The sequence below is a fragment of the Monomorium pharaonis genome, chromosome 4, assembly GCF_013373865.1.
Source record: "Monomorium pharaonis isolate MP-MQ-018 chromosome 4, ASM1337386v2, whole genome shotgun sequence".
Lineage (NCBI taxonomy): Eukaryota > Metazoa > Arthropoda > Insecta > Hymenoptera > Formicidae > Monomorium > Monomorium pharaonis.
In genome coordinates, this window is record NC_050470.1 from 11,987,755 (window position 1) to 12,002,618 (window position 14,864).

General features: G+C 27.5%; 1 protein-coding gene and 1 long non-coding RNA gene across 8 annotated transcripts in view; both read right to left on the reverse strand.

Annotated features, from left to right (window-relative positions):
* LOC105831938 (filamin-A) overlaps positions 1-14,864 on the reverse strand; it is a 132,127-nt gene that overhangs the window by 20,990 nt on the left and 96,273 nt on the right. For 6 of the 7 annotated variants that reach the window (XM_036285602.1, XM_036285600.1, XM_036285601.1 and 3 more), the window contains one exon: positions 5,165-5,390. In XM_036285602.1, coding sequence (XP_036141495.1) covers positions 5,165-5,390 — 226 coding nt within the window. Of the gene's footprint in view, positions 1-5,164; positions 5,391-13,176; positions 13,257-14,864 lie in introns of those variants that run through there. The other variant, XM_012672442.2, reaches the window with a different exon arrangement.
* LOC114253984 lies at positions 9,839-13,169 on the reverse strand. The gene is made up of 2 exons (XR_003625411.2): positions 12,818-13,169; positions 9,839-10,718 (listed from the first exon to the last, which is right to left on the reverse strand). It is a non-coding gene; the product is annotated as an uncharacterized LOC114253984 (long non-coding RNA).

Here is a 14,864-nt window from a genome sequence, read left to right on the forward strand (position 1 = left end):
GGTCTGTCCAGCTCGCCATATTTTTGGCAGGGTGGTGGATAAAGCGCGAATACGAATCTGTCGTGTCTGTCATGTGATGCTTTCTGAACGCGCGTTGGTCAACCATGAAATATTACATATAATTGCATCGCATGACGTCTCGTCGCCGCTTGTTTTTTCAGCGTAACCTCGTCCATCAAAAGAGAACTCTTTCGCTTATCTTATAAATAGTTGCATAAATATCAATAACAAAGAGTTATTGTTGTTCCTTTCATTTCTTTGACACTTCATTATTTACTTATCATAAAATATTAAAAGATATTTAATATTGAATAACATTGGCAATCAATATTAATACGGAAAAAAATATTATAAAAATAGAGTCATTGAATTAAAATATGTTAATTAAATATAAACCAAATTTCTAATTATATAATCCTTTGTTATTATAATCACATATTTTGATGCGTAACCAGAACATTTAAGCATAATTAAAAAGATTTCATACTTTTTAATTTGATCTATAAAACTTTTAGTAGTAGGTGATAACGTCATCAGACAGACGCGTCGGTGTTTTATTTTTCGTAAGAAAAAACCACATAGATTAGAATTAAAGGGGCAGGATTATGATTTTTCACTAATATTTTAATATTTTAATAAAAGGATTTCTCTTGTAAATCTCCAAAACTGATTCAAAACAAAAAAAAATGTATTTTGATCATTGAAATTAAAATATCTAGAATGAGCGCGTTATTGTTTAAAGAGAGAGATGTACATAGTGTGGAATCGGGGTCTTTTTCTAGTGCTATATATAATTGTCTCAGATAAAAATGACGTTAGCACAATAATGTGCTAACATACTAAAAAGAAACACCGATTCCACTCTATATACCTCTCTTTTTGAACAATAGCGCGCTCATTCCAGATGCTTCCAACGTCGCTTCAATGATTTTAACAGTACAATTTTTCATGTTATAAAAATTAATTCAATCTGATAGTTCCTGCAAGAGAGATAGTAAAATCTTACAAGTAAAGATATGTCTCTCGTAAATTTTGGAAAGTTCGATATTAAATTATAGAATTTGATATCGTAAAAGTAGTACATAACATTCAAGATCAAAGAATTAAAGTTACAAGATTAGAAAATTTTTTCTTTTTTTACTATACAAAATTAATGTTTTTTTCTTCAATATTTATTTTTAACGTGTTCTTAATTTGTTTTATAATTCTGCATACATACATAAAAAATATTATTTAATAAAAATATAATTGTTTTTAAAAAATTAAACACATTAATTATTTTTTAAATACCGTTTAATAAAAATTGCGAGCTAAAGAGCATTAGCATTACGACTAGACTGATTATGTGAAGTTTCGGCCATTGACTGTAATATCTATCATATGTGCAATTATTCCAAACTTAAAAACTTTATAATCCAATTTTGATCAATTGGAATATTATTTTTACGACATTAAAGGAAGATGTTAAAAATGGGCCGATTTTTGCCTCCGAAGGTATAAGTAAAAGGAATAGTGTTTTTTTATAAATTGTGACCTCCTAAATACAAAAAAAATATTGAGAAGTTTTTGGGCGTTAGGGAACACCGTGAAAATTGAACAAGAAGAATGTAAAAGAAAACATGTTTTGTGTGCATTTGTAAGTAAAAATGTAAGCAATTGAACTTCTGATTGTGTATATAAATGTAAATAGATTCTTTGATTTATTTAATATAACTTATGTCATTTTATAAACTTGCTATGATTTTGTAAACTGTGTGTGAGTATGTTTTGTCCACTTCACCTTCCCAAAACTATCTTCTTGTATCTTTCACTTCTTTTAATCTCGTTCTCTGCCGAACCCGGAACCACAACGAGGATGCGACAAGATATTGATTCTATTTTTCCTTTTTTGTTTTTTAATGTGTTGTATTTTATTTTTATATATTTTTATTTTCTTTTTGTATATTTCAATTTTCACTTTTTAATTAAGTAGAATATAAAAAAGAAAATTAAAAGAAAATAACACTTGTATACACAAGCAGAAGTTCTTATTCTTTAAGTATTTGCAGATTTTGCAAGTACCTCCGTCCCCACACTTAATTGCTTACATTTTTCCTTATAAATGCACACAAAAGATACCTGCTTTTACCTTTTTTCCTTTTAAACTCCCCCAAAAACTCATACGGATGCGTTTTGTAATGACTCGATACATCATTCAAATTTCTAGAATTTATCATATTTTTGTTCAAAATTTTGATTATAGAGGTCAACATTTATAAAAAACGTTATTTCTTTTACTTACATCTTCGGGGACAAAAATCGGTCCATTTTTAACATCCTCCTTTATATCTTAATATTTAACTTTCCAAAATATGTGAAATACATATCTGGAACTCTCCATGTTAATTTTAGAATATGCATATAGATTTTAGAAGATTGTAATATATTATAATATATGAGAATTGGAAGAGGGAAAGGGGAGGCTCCTATTTTGAATATCAAGTAATAGTTATAAAAAAAATTTTCTACTTTAAAGTTTAAAAGAAGTTTCATCTTCTTAAAATAGGATTATAATCTTATAATCCTGTTCCTTAATAAAACGCGCGTCTGTAAATTATCTATCAAATATTTTTTTCAAACGCGTGCGTTTGACACATATTATAATATGTGTCAACGCGGCAACGCATGCATGGAAACTGGGGAGTTAATCTTTTGCATCAATTATATAATTCTATAATTGATAAATATGTTATATTATCTATAGTATTGGCGTGCGCAATTATATAATTTCCAATATCATTTAATATTATAAAAAATAAATACTAATTTGTATCACAATTAATGCCATAAAATGAGAGTTGGTTACCTTGTTGTCATCGTCAGGTTTTGATCGGTTAACTCTTCTTTACTTAAATTCTTTAATGTAATCATTTACATGAGTTGTTCTTAAAATCTCAATATCATATCAAGAATTTACACTGTTTTTTTTTAAATAATTTACAATTAAATAAAGATTGATGATTCTATGCATTTTTTTAGAAAAAATGCAAAGAACATAAATAAAGACTCTTAATAGTATAAAGTTTACTAAAAGAATGAGCAAAAAAAATCAAACGTGATTTTTTGCGTAAAAAACGAAATCTATTTAAAATTCGATATTTACAAACGTTTCAATCTTATTTTTGAGCTATTTCAAAAGAATAAAAGTTCAAACAGAATGGGTACGTCGTCCATGTTATATGATCAAGTGTATTTAAAATTATTTACTGTCCTATAGCGAGGTAACACATCTATCTTAAACAAGTCAAATAAAAAGTGAAAAATTAAAAAATAATAAGTGCTTAACATTAAATAATAAATAAAAAATAATACACGTCAGAAACTTACCAGGAGTCAAGAATTACATTTAGATGTTATAGTATTAATTGAGTAGTTATTAATTAATAATAAATACAAAAAAATTTTTTTAACTTTAAAACAATTAACGCTAAATAACAATTTGTATAAATAGCGCTAATAATAATGCATATATCTGTGTAGCATTTTTTATATTAAAAAAAATTTATAAATTACATTTGTAACATTAAAATAAGAGTATTTATATATATGTTATACATATCACGGTTTATTTTATTTATTATTCTATTTATTATTGTTTGAATTTTAAAAAGTAAACTAAATACATTCAGAGGAGAGAGAGAGTTAGAGATAAACATTAACATTAATATTTTAATATTTAATTAAATTTTTTAAATACTTTAATATATATTTATTTATTATATTTTTAGAATTTTAATAATGATTGTACAAAGTAAAATTTTTTTGTAATTTTTATTACAATTATTATAATTTTGAAAAAATTAATTTTATTTTATTATTTTAGATTAATTAAACTATTTTTTCCTTTTGAATTAATCCTATTGTTCCATTTATTTAAAAATAATAATTGCCTTATTATATTAAAGTTCTTAATTTAATCTCGAATTGTTACATGAGATTGCATCGTCCGTCATCAATCAATTCAACTCATCAAGTCATCAAGTTGTACGCGCGAATAGACAAATGCGTCATCAATGCACACGCATGATTAATGACGCATCTTCGATATAAAGTTAAGTAAGTGTTCATCAGAATGTATTAATGAAAAAGACAAAAAAGGAAGTTTTATCTATACGAGCGCGTTAAAATGGGCTAAAACCGTCTTGCGCGAGGTGAAAGAATTCGCATCGTAAACATCTTGGACAGAGCAACGTAGCCACACGTTGCGCAGTAAAATCCATGATTTATTTCCGCGCAGCGAATTGGTTTCAGTCGACGTGCGTTCGACTATTGCTAGTTAAACTAATAATAGAAAATAGACTAAATAAACTAACTGCTGTGAAATGAAAATATTATGTTGAAATTATTTACAGTTTGATCAACGTCGAGAATGAGTTTGTTATTCTATGCAACCAGTCACGTTTAAAAGGATACATTTAAAATAATGCAGTTTTATAGCACGTTAAAAAATACCCATTTTTGAAAAACCAATAAAAATAACCAGGAGTTTCGAACTTTGTCATAATAAAATCTTTTCTCATTGTACGAATTTTGACTAATGTAAGCAAAAGAGGGAATATCAAAAAGAGAATCTATGTTGTTTCAGAATAAGAAAACAGTGCATTGTTCTAAGTAGTATGAGTTAGTAATAAGTCAGACAATTCTACGAATTCTGTTCATCAATAGCATTGTCATTGATAGCAATTTTAACTTGGTTTAATTAATTTTAAAATTTATTTTTTTCAATTTACTATTAGTAGTTACATTTTAAATAATTTTATAGATTTTAAAGATTTTATAATCCTTAGATAGTAAATATGAAATAACATTAAGTTATGCAGTGCCCTGCGCTGTTCTCTCTTCTGTGGATTAAAATTAGAATTGCAAAATAATTTTTGCTATCGTAAATGAGAAAATATTACTAATATTTCACACTCTTCTATGTAAAAAGATTAAATAATTGCTAATAATTACTGTAGTAATTTTTATATTTTCGGGTGTCCAACCAATTGTAGCATCCAAATTTATATTATTATATAGCAATCATTAAAAAAATCCTTTTTGGAAAATTTTAAAATACGTGGTAAAGTTTAAAGAATGATAATTTAAAAAGTTGTCGAAATAAAGCAAAAGGTATCACACTTACAAGTAACTGTGCCACCGCTTGCGATAGGTAGTGGGATGGAATTCAATCGAATAACGTTGAAATTCTTTTTCGATAGCTCCTGCTGGCTGCTACGCTTTGTGGTGACGGTAGAGCTCTCCTGTAGAGTTGTGCTATGCTGCTCGACAATGTGTTGATTTTGCCTCTGCCGTGTTTTGCGAGCCCGTTGAGTTTTGTGCGTGCTATGTTCCCGGTATTCCTCGGATGCCTAGAATGACATTAAACTTGAGAACAACAGATATTTTTGTACTTTAAATATCTTTTATTATGATATATTTACTGTTTTAAACTACAAGTAATTATAAATTTTTGATGAAAGTTTAAAAATATATTTTTATAAAAAATGACTTTTAAACACCAGAGTGAGACTAATCATTTCCTATAGTTTTTTAAATACTGAATACAAATTCAGTTTCTAAATCTATTCCAATACGTCACAATTTTGCTATTAAAAAAATTTTCAAGTCCTTTAACACATTATAATATGTGACGTGCTGAAGAAGTTTTATTGTAATCAAAATTAAGTATTTTTGGAAAGTGGTTCTTACAAATGCTCGTTAATATCGTATCAATATTATTAAATTGTTAAATAAACACGCGACATTCAATGTAACTCTCTCTCTCTTTCTCTCTATCTCCCCCCCCCCCTCCACCCCCTCTCTCTCTCTCTCCTTCCACTCCCCACGTATATATGTATATTTAATTTACTTCTTTTTAGCTTAATTCAATTTATCAAAATTGTATATTGTTAGAACTTCTAACAATAAAAAAGAGAAATAATTTCGGTATTAAATTATTTTCTCAGTTTGGTATTTCCGAGGTATACATTTGATTTTAGTGTTTACTTCTCGTTGTTTCATCCCCTAACTTACCATACTTAATTCTTGTTAATTTTTGCTTTCTGGTTAGATAGAGGGTAAGACGAGAGTTGAGCACCCCATACAAAATCAGATGTATATCTTGGAAACACGAAAATAAAGACACAGATTACCGAACACCGAAATTGATGTTTTGCGTCCCGATTTTAGAAGGTACTTTATTCTTATTAGTGCATTGATCATATATGTATGTATACATGATCGCGTTTTCGGCTTGTATTTTAAAATAATAATATAACAGACAGCTCAATTTTGTTTATTGTAAAAGTACTTGAAAAGAGAGAACTTAATTTTGTTATTTTTACTTTTTTATTTTGCATTGGAAATGTTAACTTGACATAATATTTCAAATGCAAATTTCTACCAAATTCTTTGAGCTAAAATAAAAAATAAATCACTAAACTAGCACTTATTTGACACTTAATTAATATAATATATATATCTTATTTCGTTGTTTATAGAGGGGGTGTTAATCTAACAAAAATACATAATAAAATTAGTTAAAAATCGGATTTGTATTCAGAATTAAAAAGAAAAACAATAGAAAATAACAAGTCTTATTCTGGTATTTTTGTTGTTGTGTGATTGGCTTTTAATTTATTTTTCAAGTACATGAATAATTGCATTTTGGTAAGATATATTAGACTAAAATTTACTCCTTTTGTTTCATTTTCTGTTTTTATTTTAAATAAAAAAAATTTTAAATGTAAAGGCTTAGAAATTGTTAATAAAAATTGTGACTAGGTTACAATATAAAAGTGTTTCTGGCGATCGCGATATCGCCATGATCGATAAGATATTTCAGTGCTGGAGCGATGCCAAGGATTAGAAAAAGCGTTTTTTACTTTTTTACGAAGAGCTAATAAAATTCGTACGAAATCTTCGCAAGAAAGAAAAGCGTAGGAATTTTCAAAATCGGGAGATGGTGTACGTTACATTCTCATTACGATAAAATCTACGTATTTTGATGCTGGTCGTAAGCCAAAATGCGATGCATGTAAAGAATTTATTATATAACCAGTTAGAATTATTGCAAAATTTGCATCATCAAGGGAAACCTCCATCTATAATAAAATCAAATTAAAATAATTTGCAATTAAATTGTATTAACTATACTCTACTGTAAGCCGCAAGTTACATCTAAGTTTTATGCGACTGCACCGACATTTAAATCAATTTTAATTGTGCAAATAAATCGACATTTAAATATAGTTTTACAGAAAATTTTGTATAATAATTACTTATTTGTTTAGCCTGTAAACAATATACACTATCGGAAGAACAACTTTATATTGTGTAATAAACTTAAAGCTATACAACTGTGAAAAATGATTGGATTATATCAACAAGATTTATAATATAAAAACTAATTCAAGCATCTATATGATTAAGTGCGCTTTGATTAAATCAAGTAAAACTTCTGGTCTTGATAGGACTCAAAATTTTATAACAAAACGTTTGACTTTACTATAATCCGGTAATTTTTACAAGATTTTTCATTCGTCCATTTTTGAACAGACATATTGACAGAAATCTCAAAAAAAAAATTCAACCATCTCTAAAATTTTCTGTTAATACTATAAGACATTTTTCACTGCATCAATTATTTACACATTATAAAAAAGAGAATTAAAAAAAGACTTTTCTAAATTTGCAATAATATCGTACTATAGGCATACCAAAGCCTTAATATTGGTATATAATATCAAAGCTGTTCAATATCTTTACGGATAATTTCGTAGAAACAAATTTTATTCTTGTCAGTTAAAGATATGCAAAAGAATTGAATTCCATAAAATAGTATCAATTAAAAAATATGAAATATTACACGAAGCTTGTTGATGATCGAGACGCAATATTGCAGCTGAAACCAAAATTAGCTTTGAGGGAGATACTAAACGCGCTACATAAATAGTTGCTTTCATGGCAAAATGTAACATGACATTAAAGTGATATTACTATAAGATATTCTTTTCTTAATTATTTATACAAAGAAAATATCAGATAATCTACTTTTAATTTTAAAAAATTTATGTATATTTCTGTATAAGTACATAAAGATTATTTATTTCATGTGAGATTTTTATTTTTTTTTATGGGAGCTAGAACAAAGTTTTTAAACTATAAATCTTAACAAAAGAATTTTTATAGTCTATTAAAAATTATTTATACATTTTACCCATTATTTTGGATCAAGTATCATACATTGACATATAATGTCTCTTATTTCCTTCTCTTTACTTTTTAAAAAGATTGCAAGAGTATGAAAATATGTTAAAACATATTTTAAATTTATTCAATGTTGGATATAAATTGCAAGAAAAGAATGAAATAACTCATGGATATTGGAGACGTTATTTTCTGTCAACTACGTAGTTTCAATATGTGCCATTCCTTATTCAATCGCTAATTTTTCGTGATCACTCTTATCACTCACTTAGTCCGTAAACGATTGCGACCGTCACAAGACCGGCGCCATATTGTAAGCCTCCCAGAGGTCCGCGGGTCCTTTCTTTTCCTTTACGAGGAGTTGCTTGATTGACTGGTTGCGTACCTAACAACTAATTATCTCGCGTTGACTTCACCGATTTACGGGGAAACACCCAGCTACGTCGGTGGTCGACACAAAACTCACGACTCTCTGGTAATTCCCGCACAATGCTGAATTTCATGTACCATAATAGATACCCAGCCCCCACTCATACAAAAGAATTAAGGGAATAAAGCACAATATGGATATGATTACGCTACGGTAAGATATCCATAAACAATTCATGAGCCATTGAATATTCTACCAAGAATATCAAATACTACCAAGAAAATCAATTTCTTTAATGGCCTACGCAATATTATATTTGTAGTTTTCTTCAAATGGAAAATTGATTGCATCTAATGTAATATACCTACTCAGATAGCACAGAGAATTCAAAAAGAACTCAATTGTATGTCATCAATTATGTCTCTCTCACTAATTATAAATTCTTTTTGAATATTTTTTTATAAAAATAATTCTTTTTGCATCTTAAAAAGAATTTATAATTGGTGACATAAAATTGAATTTTTTTTGAATCTCTGTGCTATCTGGGTAACCAAAGTAGCTAATGTAAAATAATAAAATTTAAACAATACATTGTATACAAGAATGTTGCATTTTAACGAAAAACAGTAAAATTCTTGAAAAGAAAGTATTAAAAAAATACTCCAGATAAAAAGAACACAAATAAAAGTAATTTTCGGAAAAAAATCAGTTTTTTAAAGTCATCGTTATTTTTTTATATGAATATAATTTCTTTTATATAATAAATTATATAATAAATTATATAATAAATTATATATAAATTATATAATAAATTTTATATAATAAATAGTGTACAATTTTAAGAAAAATACATGTAAAGATTGTGTTTCAAGATTGACGAATATGCGGCACGCAGTTTGCTGGAGATTGTAAAAATTCACACAAAAATCATTATTAGGCACTACTTCGACCGAAACAATGGCACTTCTTTTATTTGTTGCATTAATTTCGATCCAATTTAATCATTGTTTTTAAGTAAAATTATCAAAAATTAATAGTTTATAAAATATTTTATACTTTATCCTGGTAACTAGAATAAAATATAAAATATTTCATAAATTAATCATTTTCTTGTAATTATACTTTAATATAACACTTTTATATACGGAATAATAAGATGAATCAATTAGTGGAAAGAAAATATTATTAATAAAAAGAAATGTAATTGCATATTATTACACACAAATTATTACATATTTATTTGCTACACACATACACACACACACACACATTTACTATACACACATAATGTATTACACAATTTCTTAAGTTTGTAATTATTTTATTAACAATCTACATATGCTTAAATTTTACTATTATCCGATAATAGTGTGTACCCAAAACAACAATAAATTTGGATAAATCCCAAAACTGTACTCTCATGTTTTTGTTTACAACCAGTTCAGCTATATCAAATTGACATTAATGTAAGAGATTCACGGTTTTCTTAACGTTTTCCAAAGCATCTGAAATTACTTACATATAAATATTTACATTTTTTAAGAAAAAGAGTGTGTCATGACACATATATATTAAAAATAATAGCATAAGTATTAATTGATTATGGATATTCACGTTATATAGAAAAATTTTTTAATTATCATGTCATTTTTGCAAAAATTAGAAAAACTTATAATTTTTTGACAAAATTAATAAATTTGCCGTTATAGAAAATAGAGCACCAAAAAAATATTATTCTGTACATTATTTTGTACTAAAGCTTTCCATTTATAATAAAAATAAAAAAAAAATTAAAAAATTAACAATTTTTGTTACAATTATTTCAGAATTTTGTTTAAGATTGATTCTACAAGTAGAGTGAGAAATAATAGCAAACATCAAGAAGCAGGCCGTCGAGACTGTCGAGAGGAATGTGTCGCACAAAGTCAGCGTTGTGAATCGTGGCACGGGGTTTAATTTAACTCACAGTATTAATTCACTCCCTCGTCTCCCTCGGCCACCCACTCCGTTTCTGCTTATAAATTTGGGGAAGCTTGACTCGCACTCGAAATAGTCTAGGAGCTTTCAGTGGAGGATGGACGGCATCGAGATGCGTATTGGATTTCAAAATGGATCATGGCTTTAATATGGAAAATATGATTGACATTCTAATAATACAAATATCTTATAAGATGTTATCCTATTAGACAATAGATCGATCGCCAAACATGCTTTGCACTTCTGAATTATTTATGCGCGGCAGTCTCGAAGAATTATGAAGCGTGACGCGACCTGTCACTGTACTATGTATTACAAATTTCTCTTGACATAAAATAACGTTGGAATAAGTAAAACTGTTAAGAGCCGATGTGAACGTACGTTAAGTACAAATGAATTTGTTTATTATAACAGTGCAATTACAATAAAATTATATAAAATTACATATATATATATACACATATATAAACATAAATTACATAAAATTATATAAAATATGTAATTTTATTATGATTGCAACGTTATAATAAACAAACTCATTATTTAGCATACATTCATAATCGGCTTTTAACAGCTTTACTTTTTCTAATTTAATTTATTTGACAAAATCTATATGTAAATTAATAAAATAATGTTGTTTTAAATGGTTGTCTTAGACTACCATTAAATTATAGTAAATTGTAAAATAATGAAATTTGTTGTATGTTTTTCTAATTTTAAAATATTTTCTAATTTTAAAGTATTGTTTTTCTTTTTTAAAGGTATAATATTATACTATTTATTTTCTAATAAAACAGACATAAATGAATAAATAAATAAGTAAACATAGATATTTAAATAAAACATTGTAATGTAAGAGAAAAAACTAAAATTAACGTGTAAATAATAAAATGTACTAATTAGCGAATTCATTATTATTTTTTGTAACTTGTCAAATTATTGTTCTATTGGACAGAAGAATACATATATTTGTAACAAGGATATAGAATAAAAAATAACACAACTTTATTTAATCCAGAAAACATTTCGAAATAATGATATTTCTTCAGCATATTGAAGTTCAGTGAGTTAATTAAGTATCACAAAATGCTGCAACTGCAATGTTGCTTAGACAATTAAACGCTTAAATAACTTAAATTGTTTATGTCCATTTCTATCAAAGTAGATTAACTTTTATATTGGTTTAACTTAATCTTTCTATTCTTCTAATTCTAAGAATTAAAAAAAATTGAATCAAGATTAAAGTTAATTTATACATTAGTAGAAATAAATTACTAGAAGCCTTATAGTTTTAGTAATGCTTAGTAGAGCAATTTTTACATTGCGCTACTTTCTAATTTGTGCAATTTGTTATTATCACTTCAAAAAATTATTTTGTTAATCTTAAAGATTAAAGCTGATGACAATAAGTACTTCATTGTTATTGAAAATGTTCGTTGTTGTTCATTAAGTTAATTTAAAATTAACAGAGCAGTTAAAAATTATTATAAAAATTTATTAAGGACTAACAAGCTACACATTTATTCGTGTTTAGTTAGTAAAAATTAAAAACAATTTTTTTTTAATCCAAAATAAAAATGAAAATAACATGCATTCTAAAAATCTAGATACGGATAAAATAAAACTATTTTTTCATCTACATAATTACTTTGATAATTATATATTAGATAATAGCAAACACATACTAATTACACAAATGTATAAGCGTTTATATCGATTTACATTTTTCTATAACTTATCGCGTTTCCTTTTTGTGTTGAAATAATCAGATTTTGAAGCAAAGTAAACTAATAACAAGTTAAATGTTAAAATAAAGATTTAAAAAATGTAAATTTATTGGGTAAATTTATGGGGTAAAGGAAAGAATAGTATAGAAAAAACTTTTTTCCACAATTTTTACCTAAAGAGAAGATGTCTGGTTATATTAGTTTTTTACTACTGATCACAAGTGAAAGAAGTCGCTCAGTTCTAATAGATAGACAATGTCTGTGATATGTCTGTTTACATTAATATATATTAATTATATATAATATAAATAAAAAAATTTGTGAAATAATGTTCATTTATGTTTATCTTTTATAAAGCATAGAAAAAATTGAATATTGCGACAATGTAAAACAATGTATGACAGATTTAATTGTAACATTAATTTAACTCATTCTGGATTAAAAGTCATAAATGTTAATAAACATGATAAAATATAAAATATTAATATTTTAAAAGAGAAGAAAAAATGTATACAGAATTAGATTAGATAGTTTGACCAGCCAAATACATCATGTGGATTAATAAAAGTTCCTTATAGCTCTCCACTTTTAGCAGGTTAATGGCGTTTGCGATCGGAGGCACTCCAGGCCACTTGATGACGGCAGCACCCACATGCGCACCCCCCCCCCCCTCCTACACACACATACACACACGCACGCACGCACGCACGCACACACACACGCACGCACGCACACACACACGCACAGAGCTGATCTGTGCCGTGTAATGTAGGGAGGGATGTACAGAGATGTAGCGAGAGATAAAGATGTGTGTGTGCGCGTGCGCGCGCGCGCGCGCGCGCGTGTTACTTGGAGCGAAATTTGTGTTCGCACCGCGGGGTCCACGTGATTGGGCGAGAATTTGTGCGATAACGACCCGGTGGATGCGATCTCGATGAGCTTTCGCAGTGGACTGTTTCACTGGAGACTACGCGACAATATCCTGTACTACGTGTTGCCTCTATAGTTAGATACACCTCGCGCCCCACTCACCCGGGACTTGTCGTCAACGAGAGCATCGGCCATCCGGAAAATAATTACGAAAAGACTCCATGAATCCTTGCCCCTTGTCATATCTTTCAAAGCAAGTCGATACTCGCAAAAGGAAATATAACAAAATTACCAGTCACTTGTTCGTGACAATAAATCTCTTAAAATAATTAATTGAGAGCATATATCATGGTGTACTTGAATCACATATCTACTTAATTAATTTGATTGATTCTTAAAAACTAGTATATTGTATATATAATAGGTAAAAAAAAAATAATTTTTTAAAAACATCATATATATTTAATAGAGTTTTTAAAAAATAAAATAAATTAATACTTATAGATATTAAATATTTGACTTGAAAATTCAATTCCAAATTCCTATTAATAATATGTTATTTACGGAACAAGGAAAGAATTTGGTATCATCAAATAACAAAAATGCGATGATTCCATTAGCATGCGATTTACGATCCAATTTCATGTAATTATTTTGCACTTCACTAAATAAATAACACATTTGCCGAAACGTTTTACGATATAAATATATTAATGAAAAAACACACGAATTTTTTTAGTGTGATATAGATAATTTATAAATAATTAATTCAATAAAAAAATTAGAAAAAATTATACCTTTCAAAAAAAAATTAATCAACAAAATTAAAATATAGCCATAGCAATTAAGATGTGTCCTTAAAATAGATATAGCTATTGTTGCAATTTTATTAGAATGCAATAGCTACAGCAAAAAATATTCATTGCTAGAACTAAATATACTAGAGTTGTTCAAAAAGTAATGTTCTACATTTTTTTAAATAAAAACTGTTCATTCAATATAAATAAAAGTAACACTGACATACATGTTTCAGCTACTATTTTGTAGGGCCACTGATAGTTGTCCATTCGGAAAGTATCATTGCGAAGATATTTTGCCATATGAAAAAATGTGCGCAACGACACTTACCGAACCTTAGTTCTTATCTTGTTTTTGTAAACATCTCTTGGCAATTCCGCTTTCGACGTCTTCAAACCTTGTTCACGTGGAACAAAATTTAAAGATGAAAGTTTAAAGATGAAGAAGGCGTTATTCAGTCTGTGAACAGATGGCTACAAAAACAAGGTAAGACATGAATGGTACACGGATGACATACTCTCATTCCTTAATGGCGCAAGACCATAAAGCTGAACGGAGAATTTGTAGAAAAATAACATATGTAGCTGAAATATGTACCTTTGCTGAGTGTAAACTTCAATTATGTTGAATAAACAGTCCCCAGTAAAAAAATGTAGGATATATTATTCTTTAAACAACCCTAGTACATAGTAACGTCCGAAATACATGGTTTTATACTTTAAGACTACCAGAAACATGAATGCAATTAATTTGTTATCATTGAAGCAATGACCCAGATAGATGTTGCAATTTTATGCTGTTACAATAATATCACAAAGTATAAATAAATGTTTGCATGTTATAACAACATCTAATATGTCTGTTTAAGTTCAATTATCTCTTTTGTACAAACG